The 13,374-nt window shown below is 34.9% G+C and overlaps 1 protein-coding gene across 1 annotated transcript in view; it reads right to left on the reverse strand.

Annotated features, from left to right (window-relative positions):
* Positions 1-534: 534 nt before the first annotated feature.
* Positions 535-13,374, reverse strand: part of DPY19L2 (dpy-19 like 2) — a 92,978-nt gene continuing 80,138 nt past the window's right edge. Inside the window, exons 18-22 of the mRNA XM_027539512.1 lie at positions 13,159-13,278; positions 12,064-12,238; positions 5,560-5,659; positions 4,292-4,417; positions 535-2,559 (exon numbers count right to left, since the gene is read on the reverse strand). Coding sequence (XP_027395313.1) covers positions 2,409-2,559; positions 4,292-4,417; positions 5,560-5,659; positions 12,064-12,238; positions 13,159-13,278 — 672 coding nt within the window. The 3' untranslated portion in view covers positions 535-2,408. The remainder of the gene's footprint in view (positions 2,560-4,291; positions 4,418-5,559; positions 5,660-12,063; positions 12,239-13,158; positions 13,279-13,374) is intronic.

The raw sequence follows: 13,374 nt of genomic DNA on the forward strand, positions 1-13,374 counted from the left end.
GTAGGACTATTTGGAATTCTGAGACAACACACCAGGTAACACGGTATTACAGAACCGGTTGGTGGGTAAGGGAGAAAGAGTAAATGGGCTAACAATTGTCAATTGTCGAGGGCCTGAATGTGCTCTAACACATCATCTCACCAATCCTCAAAATGACTCTGCCAAGTAGGTAGTGTGAGTCTCCTTTTTTGTTAAGTTTTGTTAAGTTTTCAGAGTAGAGCCACATAGCCACGAATAGTGCCTGACATACAATCAGTGTTCAAGAAATATCTTTTCGATGGATGGTAGGTAATATACCTAGTAAATGAAAGTTATCAGGATTCATACTGAGATCCACCTGGTTACAAAGCCACACTATTTCCTCCATAGTACATTGCCTTTCGTGTGAGACTACACAGAATTGATTTAAAATGGTTAAAAAAACACTATCAATGTAAACATGGTCAGGAAACCATGATTTCTACTTTTATATCAGAGTGATTTCAATTTCCAAATGGGTTTTAGTAAAGAATGAAGAAAGACAGAAAACACATGCCAGGATCTTCAAGGGCTTTTTTAATTTAAAACACATATAGCACGTGAAAATAACATAAATTCACATTAATACATTATATTTATATGAAATATGTTTTAGTTAATCCAACTCATCCATTTTTGTTGCTACATTCTAGCAATTTCTTTTAAATGTTGCTTATGAAAATACTATCCAAAATGTGCTACTTTAATTTCATTAATCTTAGGTGTTGTAGCTCTTTTATCTCACATTTATACCAAATGAAATATTTGAAAATGCTAAAATAATGCTTTCTTAGTGGCTTTGCATCCTGTATTAAAATATTTTACAACTATAAAAGTTGAAAATAATTTTATTGATTCCCTATATATACATCCATGTAAATATACTTGTACTGCATATTTTATTAATTGATAAAGTTCTTTAAAAATTCTACCAACTTCTTTAGAATAGTTCCTATGAAAGCATCATCCAAAATATATTTCAATTTTTGTGTTAGGTGTTCTATCTCCTTTACTTCTTTGCCCCATACTTAGATCAAAACAAAGTATCTGAAATGTGAATATAAATACAATTTTATATTCCTAGCTGTTCTGTATCTTGTATTAAAATATTTTACAATTATAATAAAAGTTGAAAAATAATTTATTGGTTTTCCGGTATATGTACTTTTCTACCTACTATAAATGAACTAATCTATGGGATTAAGTCATTTTGCTATCTCAAACACAGAGAGGGCCAAAAACAAGGGAATTACAAACATTCCAAGATTATTAAAGTAGATGCACATTAAAATACTACAGATATGGCATATTCAACATCTATCAATCAGAGACAGTGTTTAACTTTCCACTTGGCAACCATATTTTCTAGAGAACTACCACTTTTCAAAGCATTACTGTTGGATAGGTTTTATACTGGAAGAGAGGATCTATAAAACATTACTGTCCTCATCCAAAACCAAAACTAAATAAGGACTTAAAACATATTATTAAAAAAGATGGTGACTGGGGTAAAAATGACTATGACCAATGAGCTACAGGACTTCAAGATGAAAATGCCTTTGCTTCTTCAAATTTTATTTGATAAAGTTAACTGGATTTTCTTTTCTGATAATGCTTAAGCCCTAAATTTGACTGTGTACTATAACAATTTTACTTGGATAGTAAAAGAAAAAAAAAAAAACCACTGTATTCTAAAAGACAGATTAATAATCTGCTGAACTTAAATTGAGAACTGATCAGTGGAAAATATCTGGCTGGATAAATAAATTTAAAAAGATTGAAAACATTGCAAAATAAGCTGTTTTGAAAAAAACTTGAAATGATTAAAAAAAAAGTTGTTAAAAGCTATTAAAGATCTTTCCTGAGGGCTACTAAAGGCAAAAACAACCTTAATAGACACATGGTTACAAACAAATTTCCTCACAAAGACAGAGGTTGTGATCAGTAGCAGGATCTTAGGGAAGTGTCATTTCAGAAACTGCATTAGTCTCTTCTAAGTGTTTTAAAGAGTTTGAGTTGGTACATCCTAGAACTAGAGAAAATTAGAAGCAATTCGCCTCGTTGGATACAAAAGGACTTATATATTCTTGATTTATTCAATTTCATTGTTCTCTTACATATATTTTTCTTCTTTAAAACTTTAAGATGAACATTTATTTATGGAATATGAAATGATTTACTCATTTATATGACAAGTTTAATAAGGCTGACATTCAATGGAAAACAATGAAATAATTTACCTTTTAGAAATTAGAAAAACTTTAAATCATTTTTCCTATCTTGTTTTTAAGGGTCCCTTATTAAAGCTTGTGATTTTTATTAATGTAAATAAACTAAAGTGATTGTTTTTGTGCACCTCTTTGCACCACAGTGTAACGGGCAGTCTTTTCTCAATTAACTTTTAACACTCTGTACATACTATTCTGAAACACTGTGGTGAAGTATGGCCTTGCATCCTTGAGCAAGACGCTACATAAGGGAGGGTTAGCTGAGTTAGAAGGGTCTTCCACATCCCAAATTTCAAGCATACTGCAACCAGGCCTGAAAAAATAAGCAAATATATATATTAAAAATGCATTCATATCTAGAAGAACTATAATTATAAAATATCTCAGATTTTTAGAGACTAACATTTAATAAATTAAAGATCTTAGTACATTTCAAAAAACATGTTTAAAATTTAGAGATATTAATAATAAAATGAAATTATGCTATATTCTTATATTCCAGTTAACCAAATAACCAATATATGATTGAATCAAATAATAAGAGCTCAATGTAATTCAGAAACATATATTTAAAAATCCACCTTCAAAGTGAAATATAAATGAGTATATGTTCTAAGCGGTACTGCCATCCAAATATAATACCCGTTTACTGTAAAATGAGACAAATTAAAGCAAAGTTAATAGTTAATCTAATTCCTGATGAATTACCTACTTCATATTCTTGAACTTAAATTTTGAGTTAAATTAGCATGATAACATATAAAGTCCAAAGCAGGAAAGAGAAGCTCTTCTGCCACTGTTACTCCCCTCAACTCTTCCCTTTCTGAGTGGACTGAATGAGATATTTCTCACTAGAGAATAACCCTGCATGGGAATCATTACAGGGAAGAAGTCAGACAAAATCAGTCTATATTGAGGTATAATTTACATACAATAAAATTCACCCAGTTTATGTGTAAATTTTCATAAGCATGGGTAAACGTGTATGTGTGTGAACACCATCATAATCATAAGACAGAAAATTTCCATCATCTCAACAAGTTCCCTTGTACTCTTTTATAGTCAATCCCCTCCCTGAAACATCAGCCTAGGTAAGTACTGATCTTCCTTCCACACTATAGTGTTGCCTTTTTAGAATATGCTAGAAAATACATATTTAGCATATGCTACACACATGGCTACTCAAGTGGTAAATTTTTATCCTTTCTACTTCAACCTTTCTTTCATGTATTTGTACTTAAAATGCATCTTCCTGTAAGGAAGGACATAGATGGGTTTTGCTTTTATATTCAGTCTCAATCTCTGACATTTGATTGGAGTGTTTAGTCCCCACTCACATTTGCAAGTACTGATATACTTCTTCCTATATATTATTTATTAGATTTTAAAATTAGATACAAAAATTGGCTACGAAAATCTCAAAAATTAGCTCTTCAAAAGTCTAATATAGCCAATTCCTAATTATTCATAGGAGAAATGAAAATTCTTAATGTTAAGATTAATACAACTAAGGATTTTTTAAATCAAGGAGACTAAACAAAGGCCTGATGATATTCATTACACATCTCAGAATTTGATGTATTTTTTAGGTATTCAAAATTTAGAAATTTAAAACTGTTAATTAGAAACATTTTCTTATTATGTCCTTCTGAGTTATGTGAAACTTTTCTTATATGTCTTATAAAGCCAATGTAAATCAGCTGTAGTAGCAGAATGCTAGTATCTCACTTTGCTATAAATTCAAATCTGTATTTTAGATATCTAATAAAAGTTTTAAAAACTTGAAAATTATGGAAAAAAGCAACATTCAGATGTTAAAATTGAAAGAATTAGGATAGCAAAATACACTATCATTTCTGAAATCACATTATGCTTAAATAGTATATAATTCCATGCAAGAATTTTAAATAAAATGCCAAGATAACAATTTTAATGGAATTAATTTAAAATAAAAAATTTTAAAGAATCAGGACTGCTGTAATGAAGTAAAACATTCATTGCTTTAAAATATACCATATATCATAGAGCATAGGGCTCATACTCACTTAGTTCTCACAACACACCATGCCTCTTCTAAAATGTAGTAATTTACATGTAACTCCACCAACTTATCTCTCACTTCTTTTGCAGATTTTCGACTATATGCGGAGTAAACTATTTTTGTCCGAGCTCTTTAAATTCAAACAAGTAAAAAATGTGTCTAAATAAGTGATAACAGAGTTGACTAAAGAAATTTTGTTACCAAATTAAAACCCCAATGCTTACTGGATGGAGCACTGATTATACATGATCCCAAACAGCATGAATTATTTGGGGATAGAAATTTCCACATTTTACTTACATTTTAAATGTTCTAAAACTTACAGAAATTTGAATTTTTCAGGTACTGATTATCAGTGTATAAGCCAGTTTAGAGTCTAGAGATAGGTAGCAGTATAATAGTTCAGAATATAAAATTAGCTTTGCATAATTAATAAAATAACTAATCTGGAAGAAACTCAGATAGAGGCTAAATATAGTGAAAATACAGATTTCAGTAGATAATTTCATTTAGAGAAGGTCTGAAAGACATATGAGTTGAAGCTAATGTAGTAAATAGAATAATTAGACAATGAGCATCTACAGTAGTAGTCAGGTAGAGAAAGTACCCTAACAGAAGCTTGAGAAACAGGAATGTTGACCAAAATATGGTAGACAGATGATTTAGTTCTAAATGGGAGTTTTTATAAAATCCTAAGTAAATGATCAATTATACATTAGACTTTTCTTAAGAGTTCAAACATACAGAATGCCCAATCTTCAAAGCCAAACATAAAACTTTAATTTAAAATATTACCTTTAACAATAAACCAAGGTCACATTACAAGGAAAAGATTATCCAATTACTAGGATGATTAAAATAATTTTTAAAAGTCACTTAAGGAAAACAAAACTTTCAGATTTCAGTGGAAAATAGGGTTCCCATAATCAACTAATAAAAGAGCATAAAAGCATTTAACATAGTGGACTTCATAAACTCTTTTTATCCGTGAAAAAAAGGCTAATCATTGGCTACCAGTAAGATCAAGAGTGGTTTCTTGATCTAGTTTTTACTTTGAGCAAAATTCAGTTTTGCTTTTTTCAGTTTTCAGCCATTTATTAAGGTTGCTTTAACAGGTACATGTTGTAATTTCTGAATTGTTACTACTTTTTAACTTCTAGAATGAACATGAGGATGAAAGAATGTGTGTGTGTAGATAAACATTTTCCCCATTCCTACGAGTCAGCAGAAGTCCTTGGTGTGTCTGGTTGTAGTACTCTATCAGTTGCCCACCTCAAGTCTGCATCCTCATAATGTGGGTGATTCACAATGGGGTGAAGAGTGGAAAGCTTGACACTTGCCATTGTAGGCATGGCACCAGCAAAAACAGCATCTGGAAAACAAGATTATATTTCTTAACAACATGTTTTAAAGAAAACCAAAAGTTACTCATCTGTAATATTTGAACCCAGTTAAGAAAGATGTGCTGTGCTTAGTTGCTCAGTCATGTCCAACTCTTTCCGACCCCATGGACTGTAGCCTACCAGTGGACAGAGGTCCATGGGATTTTTCTGGCAAGAATACCAGAGTAGCTCGTCATTTCCTCCTCCAGGGGATCTTCCCAACCCAGGAATCGAACTTAGGTCTCCTACATCGCAGGCAGATTCTTCACCATCTGAGCCACCAGGGGAGCCTGGGAATACTGGTGTGGGTAGCCTATCCCTTCTCCAGAGGATCTTCCCAACCCAGGAATCAAACCAGGCTCTCCTGCATTGCAGGCGGATTCTTTACCAGAAGAGCTACCAGGGAAGCCCAAGAAAGATGAAGTACAGTTAAAATAATAATCATTGATAGCATTCTTTTTTTTTCACTTAATATTTACTGATGGTCTACATAATAATAGCCAACTTTGTTAAATGTTATCTTGGTGCCATACACTTGGTGATTATACAATTTAACTTGCACAGCTTTGGGGGTGGGTTCTATGTTATTCCTGTTTTGTAGATTAGGAAGCCAAGAGACAGCAAAGCAATTAGCCCTAGACAGCACAGCTAGGAACTCTCAGGGCCCATCCTCTCAGCCACTTCACTAGAGCACACTGCCCTGTTCAAGTGCTATACTAACAGACAGCACTACAAAGACGGGACTGGAAAGAATTGTAAAATTTCATATCTTGTTCCAACAGTCTGAAGTTCTAGGAACTAGAAGACTTATAAAGGGCAAGTCTCATGGTACATGTTTTAAAGTGAGTTTCATGGGTTATGAACTGTAGTCCTGAGAACTTGACAGATGAAGGCATTGTTTTCTTCCCTCAGATCACTTTTAAATATTCATAACTAAGCCTTGACTTTATAAATACATTTCATCAAACCATTTCATTACATGTTAGTAGTACTTTCTGGAATAATACCATGTATAAATCCATTGCTTTGTGGTTGTAACTAGTGATACACCAAAATCTACTGTGTGGCTTCAGTTTTAGTTGTATTTCTTGAGAGACAAAAAGACCAAATGAACGAAATAAATATGATTTATTAGAATCATATAATAAATGATTATATAACTATGAAGATCATTATCACTTTTAATCAGCAAAGTAAAACCACCAATAAGAACTAGGCATATTACTCAGATCTACTGGAAATAATTGAATATTTATTTTCAAATATTATTAACCATTCTAAATGTAACTTTGAATGAATTTGTTGTTGCTCTTCAGTCGCTCAGTCATGTCCAACTCTTTGCAACCCCACAGCCTGCAGCACACCAGCTTCCCTGTCCTTCACCATCTCCCAGAGCTTGCTCAAACTCATGTCCATTGAGTCGGTGATGCCATCTAACCATCTCATCCTCTGTCATCCCCTTCTCCTCTTGCCTTCAATCTTTCCCAGCACCAGGGTCTTTTCCAATGAGTTAGTTCTTTGCATAAGGTGGCCAAAGTACTGAAACTTCAGCTTCAGCATCAGTCCTTCCAATGAATATTCAGGATTGATTTCCTTTAGAATTGACTGGTTTGATCTCCTGGCCAACTCTCAAGAGTCTTCTCCAACATCACAGTTCAAAAGTATCAGTTCTTCGGCACTCAGCTTTCTTTATGGTCCAGCTCTCACATCCATATATGACTACTGGAAAAACCATAGCTTTGACTAGATAGACCTTTGTCCGCAAAGTAATGTCTCTGCTTTTTAATACGTTGTCTAGGTCTGTTGTAGCTTTTCTTCCAAGGAGAAAGCGTCTTTTAATTTCATGGCTGCAGTCACCATCTGCAGTGATTTTGGAACCCAAGAAAATAAAAGTCTGTCACTGTTTCCATTGTTTCCCATCTATTTGCCATGCTTGGATACCACGATTTTCATTTTTTCTACTCTGAGTTTTAAGCCAACTTTTTCACTCTTCTCTATCACCTTCATCAAAAGGCTTGTTAGTTCCTTTTTGCTTTCTGTCACAAGGGTGGTGTTATCTGCATATCTGAGGTTATTGATATTTCTTCCAGCAATCTTGATTCCATCTTGCACTTCATCTGGCCCAGCATTTTGCATGATGTGCTCTGCTGCAAAGTCACTTCAGTCGTGTCCGACTCTGTGCGACCCCATAGACGGCAGCCCATCAGGCCCCACCATCCCTGGGATTCTCCAGGCAAGAACACTGGAGTGGGTTGCCATTTTCTCCTCCAATGCATGAAAGTGCAAAGTGAAAGTGAAGTCACTCAGTCATGTCCGACTCTTAGCGACCCCATGGACTGCAGCCTAGCAGGCTCCCCTGTCCATGGGATTTTCCAGGCAAGAGTACTGGAGTGGGTTGCCATTGCCTTCTTTGATGATGTGCTCTACATATAAGTTAAATAAGCAAGGTGACAATATACAGCTTTCACGTACTCCTTTCCCAATTTAGAACCAGTCCATTGCTCCATGTCCAATTCTCACTGCTACTTCTTGACCTGCATACAGGTTTCTCAGGAGGCAGGTTAGGTGGTTTAGTATTCTTATCTCTTGAAGAATTTTCCATATTTTGTTGTGGTCCACACAGTCAAAGGCTTTATTTAGTGTGGTCAATGAAGCAGAAGATGCCTTTCTGGACTTCTTCTGCTTTTTCTATGATCCAATGGATGTTGGCAATTTGATCTCTGGTTCCTCTGTCTTTTCGAAATCCAGCTTGAACATCTGGAAGTTCTCAGTTAATGAAGCCTAGTCTGGAGAATTTTGAGCATTACTTTGCTAGCAGGTGAGATGAGTGCAATTGTGCGGTACTTTGAGCATTCTTTGGCATTGCCTTTCTTTGGGACTGGAATGAAAACTGACCTTTTCCAGTGCTTTGGCCACTGCTGAGTTTTCCAAATTTACTGGCATATTGAGTGCAGCACTTTCACAGCATCATCTTTTAGGATTTGAAATAGCTCAACTGGAATTCCATCACCTCCACTAGCTTTGTTTATTGTCATGCTTCCTAAGACCTACTTGACTTTGCATTCCAGGATGTCTGGCTCTAGGCAAGTGATCACACCATCCTGATTATCTGGGTCAATAAGATCTTTTTTGTACAGTTATGTGTATTCTTGCCACCTCCTCTCAATATCTTCTGCTTCTGTTAGGTACATACCATTTCTGTCCTTTATCGAGCCCATCTTTGCATGAAATGTTCCCTTGGTATCTCTAATTTTCTTGAAGAGATCTCTAGTCTTTCCCATTCTATTGTTTTCCTTTGTTTCTTTGCATTGTTCACTTAGGAAGGCTTTCTTATCTCTCCCTGCTACTCTTTGGAACTCTGCATTCAGATGAGTGTATCTTTCCTTTTTTCCTTTGCCTTTCACTTCTCTTTTTTTCTCAGTTATTTGTAAGGCCTCCTCAGACAACCATTTTGTCTTTTTGCATTTCTTTTTTTTGGACATGGTTTCCATCACCACCTCCTGTACAATGTTATGAAACTCTGTCCATAGTGCTTCAGGCACTCTATCAGAACTAATCTCTTGAATCCATTTGTCACATCCACTGTATAATTGTAGGGATTTGATTTAGGTCATATCTGAATGGCCTAGTGGTTTTCCCTACTTTCTTCAATTTAAGTCTGAATTTGGCAATAGGGAGTTCATGATCTGAGCCACAATCAGCTCCTGGTCTTGTTTTTCTGACTGTATAGAGCTTCTCCATCTTTGGCTGCAAAGACTATAATCAATCTGATTTCAGTACTGGCCATCTGGTGGTGTCTATGTGTAGAGCTGTCTCTTCTGTGTTGGAAGACTGTATATGCATTCTCTTGGCAAAAGTCTATTAGCCTTTGCCCTGCTTTATTTTGTACTCCAAGGCCAAATTTGCCTGTTATTCCAGGTATCCCTTGATTTCCTACTTTTGCATTCCAGTCTCCTGTGATGAAAAGGATATCTTTTTTGGTGTTAGTTCTAGAAGGTCTTGTAGGTCTTCACAGATCATTCAACTTCAGCTTCCTTGGCATTAGTGGTTGCTGCATAGACTTAGATTACTGTGATATTGAATGGTTTGCTTTGGAAACAAACAGAGATCATTCTGTTGCTTTTGAGATTACACCCAAGTACTGCATTTTGGACTCTTTTGTTGACAATGAGGGCAATTACATTTCTTCTAAGGGATTTATATCTCTTCATATGCCTGCAGTCCATGGGGTCGCTGGGAATCAGGCACGACTGAGCAACTTCGCTTTCACTTTTCACTTTCATGCATTGGAGAAGGAGATGGCACCCCACTCCTGTATTCTTGCCTGGAGAATCCCATGGACGGAGGAGCCTGGTAGGCTACCGTCTATGGGGTCGCGCAGAGTTGGACACGACTGAAGTGACTTAGCAGCAGCAGCATATGCCTTAAATTAAAAAACATATAAATAAACTGAAGTAAACATATCTTTATTACTGTAAGATTCAATAATTAATGATGAAAAGCTCTTAGTCAGGAGTAATTTTGTTCCTGGCAACTTCTGGAGACATTTTTGGTTACCACACTGTTACGGGAGAGGTGCTACTGACATCTGATTGGTAGAAGAAAGGAATGCTGCTAATGCTGCTAAATATTATTCTGCCAGTGTAAAGGGTAGCCCCAAATTTCAAAGTTGAGAAACTCTGGGCTAGAGGGACCCAAGCTCAGAACTAGGGTCATCCAGAAGAAACTAGGGAAGCCTGTCCAGCAAGAACTGGAACCACGGAGAAGAAACCGTCTATGAAACAGAGGGAAAGGGAGAAATACTCCTTAGCTGCTTCTTTCCTCTTGGGAGTAAGGCATCAAATATGAGCATGACAGGGAAACCACAGGATCTTTTCTATAATATATTTAAATCTCCAATTAGCCTACTGCATGTATTAGAAAAAAGTATCCCTTCTGATCTGACAGAACCTCACTAATACATGACTTGTGAGTGGACCACAGGCTGGATTACAGTTCCCTCTTGTCCTCTCAACTGAGCACCTTTGTGCTGTGTACAAACTATGCAAAGCTACATGGTAGACCTGAATGTAAGCTCTAGTCTCACCCTAATTATAGAATCTCAAGCTTCGTTTAATAAAACCTGTGGTAACCATGAGAGAACTCATAATACAGAGATGAGAAAAATTGGTAGGATCAAAGAAGAGGCAAAAATGATGTAAGAGTTTGTGGGAAATCTCTCAGAAGGGTAAGTTTGCTAAACATAGGCTTTCTTTGCCAAGAACCCAAGACAAACACTGGAACAAAGATGCAAGCAAACATGAAAAGAACAGATACCTTTTAAAGCTTTGGAAAAACAGCTGTAAGTGGTGAGGGGTGAGAGAGATTAAAAGCAGTAACTACCTTGTACTTTATAGGGAAAAAATAAAGGATTAGTTCAAAAATTCTGATTAAACTAGCCTGGAAGCTCTAAGACTCAGAGTCTAAGTGATGAGGCATTGTCACTGTCATCCTTTGAAAGACACAGACCAAATATTTGAGTTGAAGTTTATAAGAGTTTACCTTAATGATAGCTAAATAGTAGAATGATGACTATCAAATAGGAGATAAGAGGAAAGTGGCTCAAAGAGTCACAGAATAAATTTAAATAAATCACAGTGAAGAAATTAAGCCAGAAAAAACTGTCTCGGACAGGACTATAGAATAGTTGCAGAAAATAGCATAGAATATATTCATTCTCTGGAAAGGTATTTAAAAATGAAGTAAATATCAATCTGCTTGAGGTGGTCTTAGATAAAGACTGTAAGAAAAGAAAAACTAAAAAAATATTTTAAACTATTTAAAAGTAGCATGTATAATCATCTTTTTGAGATGAGTTAGTGAAAAAACCCAAATGTCCAAGATTTTAACCCTTCTGTATGTGATTGGTTTTATAGACATGAAGCAGAGGGTATGCACTGGCGGAAGTAATGGGAAGGGTATTGTTAACCTCCCCACAGTCAAAACTGGTTTCTCCAGTCGCCTGTCACACAGTGCAAAAGTTTGTCATTTATTAAAGGCTTTTTACTTTGAAGTGTCACTGTTATGATACAGTAATAATCTCAGAGTTATAGCATATAACTTGTGAACAATTATTAACTCTAGATATCAATTAAAATTCTTTTTGACAGGTATCCAGGAGGGGTTTAAAGAAGACACGAAGTTTCCTTTTGGAAATTTGATTTGATGAACGCTGCAATTAACACACTAAAAATGTGTGAAGGTATAAATGCATGTGTTTTTTTAAATTGCATGTATACACACATACATATATGAAATGACAACTATACAATATACACAAATGTATAACAACATATAATGTGTATAAGTGTATGTGTGTGTGCTAGCTATACACATAATCAAAACAGCTACATACCTGGCCTGGTATTGTATTTGATCCACTGTATCAGTTCTTCCTGGGGCAAATTATTAAATTCTCCTATTATGCTCCATTGATTATGGAGGTTTGCATAACCTTGTATTGACATTACTGTTACAAGACTGAGGATAACAGGCATAAAACGAACTCTGCAAAAAATCCAGCCAAAGAGCTGAAATGAAAGAAACCATTTATTTATCATTCTTATATGAACAGTGCTATTGGGTCAATAATATATTCTCACCTTTCTACCTAAACCAAGATGGATTACCATTTGATACGAATAATATACAGAATATAATAATTATCTATTGTTTAAAACCCGCAAATATTTTAGAATTATATGATCCAGTTAAAAATGGAGCTTACTTTCCTCTTGAAAGAATTAAAGAAGAAATACCTGATCCTTCCAGGACAGATTTACAAGCAGGAGTTAAGGTTAACAAATCATAATTCTGACATATCCTCGAACTAAATCCTATAATATCTGGATGTCTTTTATGGACATCTTGAATATCTAGGGAAACACCATTAGTACTGACAATTTTTATCCTCTCAGGAATTTAAGTATTATGATATTCTAAGGCAAAACATTTATAATCAAGACCAAGTAAGGGGTCTCTAGAAGTAACTTGGTCCCAAAATTCTAGCTACTTTATCTAGCTGTCTTGCATATGAGCTACAGTAACAGAACCTTAGAAACTGACAATTTTTCCACAGATTATCCAAGCCCAACAGGACAATACTAGAACAATTGCACTGCATCTTCTCTAGTATTACAAGAGCACTTGAGGATAGTTTTGATGGGCCATGAAACTGTTACACTTACCTGAATTTCAAAAACTATATTAGTGAGAATACTGATAGAGGGGAAAGTCACAGAATTATCAGCTAAAGTCTAGGAATAAATTTCAAAGCTACTTGAATTTGCTTTTCTTATGCTATAATGAATCACAAACTAGTACTTTAAATCACTTAAGATAAAAAAACACCAAGTACTTTTATGTTTTAGATTAGTGACCAAAACCATGATTAACTACATTGTAGTTGCTATAGTGTTATAGAGTAGTTATAAAAGAATGAATACCTTACCCGCCGAGAACATATCAGTGAAGCCATAACACACATATGAGGTGTCAAAAAGAGCTTCAGTCTCATAATTAAAATGGCAAGGGGAGTAAATGCAAACAACTGCAATGTGTGAAAAATTATCTATAAAAACAAAAACAAAAATTAATTTTCACTTCATATTTTAAAATTAGTATATGTACAATAAAGTATATTAAAACTATTGGTATTCACTAGGAC

This window comes from Bos indicus x Bos taurus, chromosome 4 (genome assembly GCF_003369695.1).
Source record: "Bos indicus x Bos taurus breed Angus x Brahman F1 hybrid chromosome 4, Bos_hybrid_MaternalHap_v2.0, whole genome shotgun sequence".
NCBI classification, from domain to species: domain Eukaryota; kingdom Metazoa; phylum Chordata; class Mammalia; order Artiodactyla; family Bovidae; genus Bos; species Bos indicus x Bos taurus.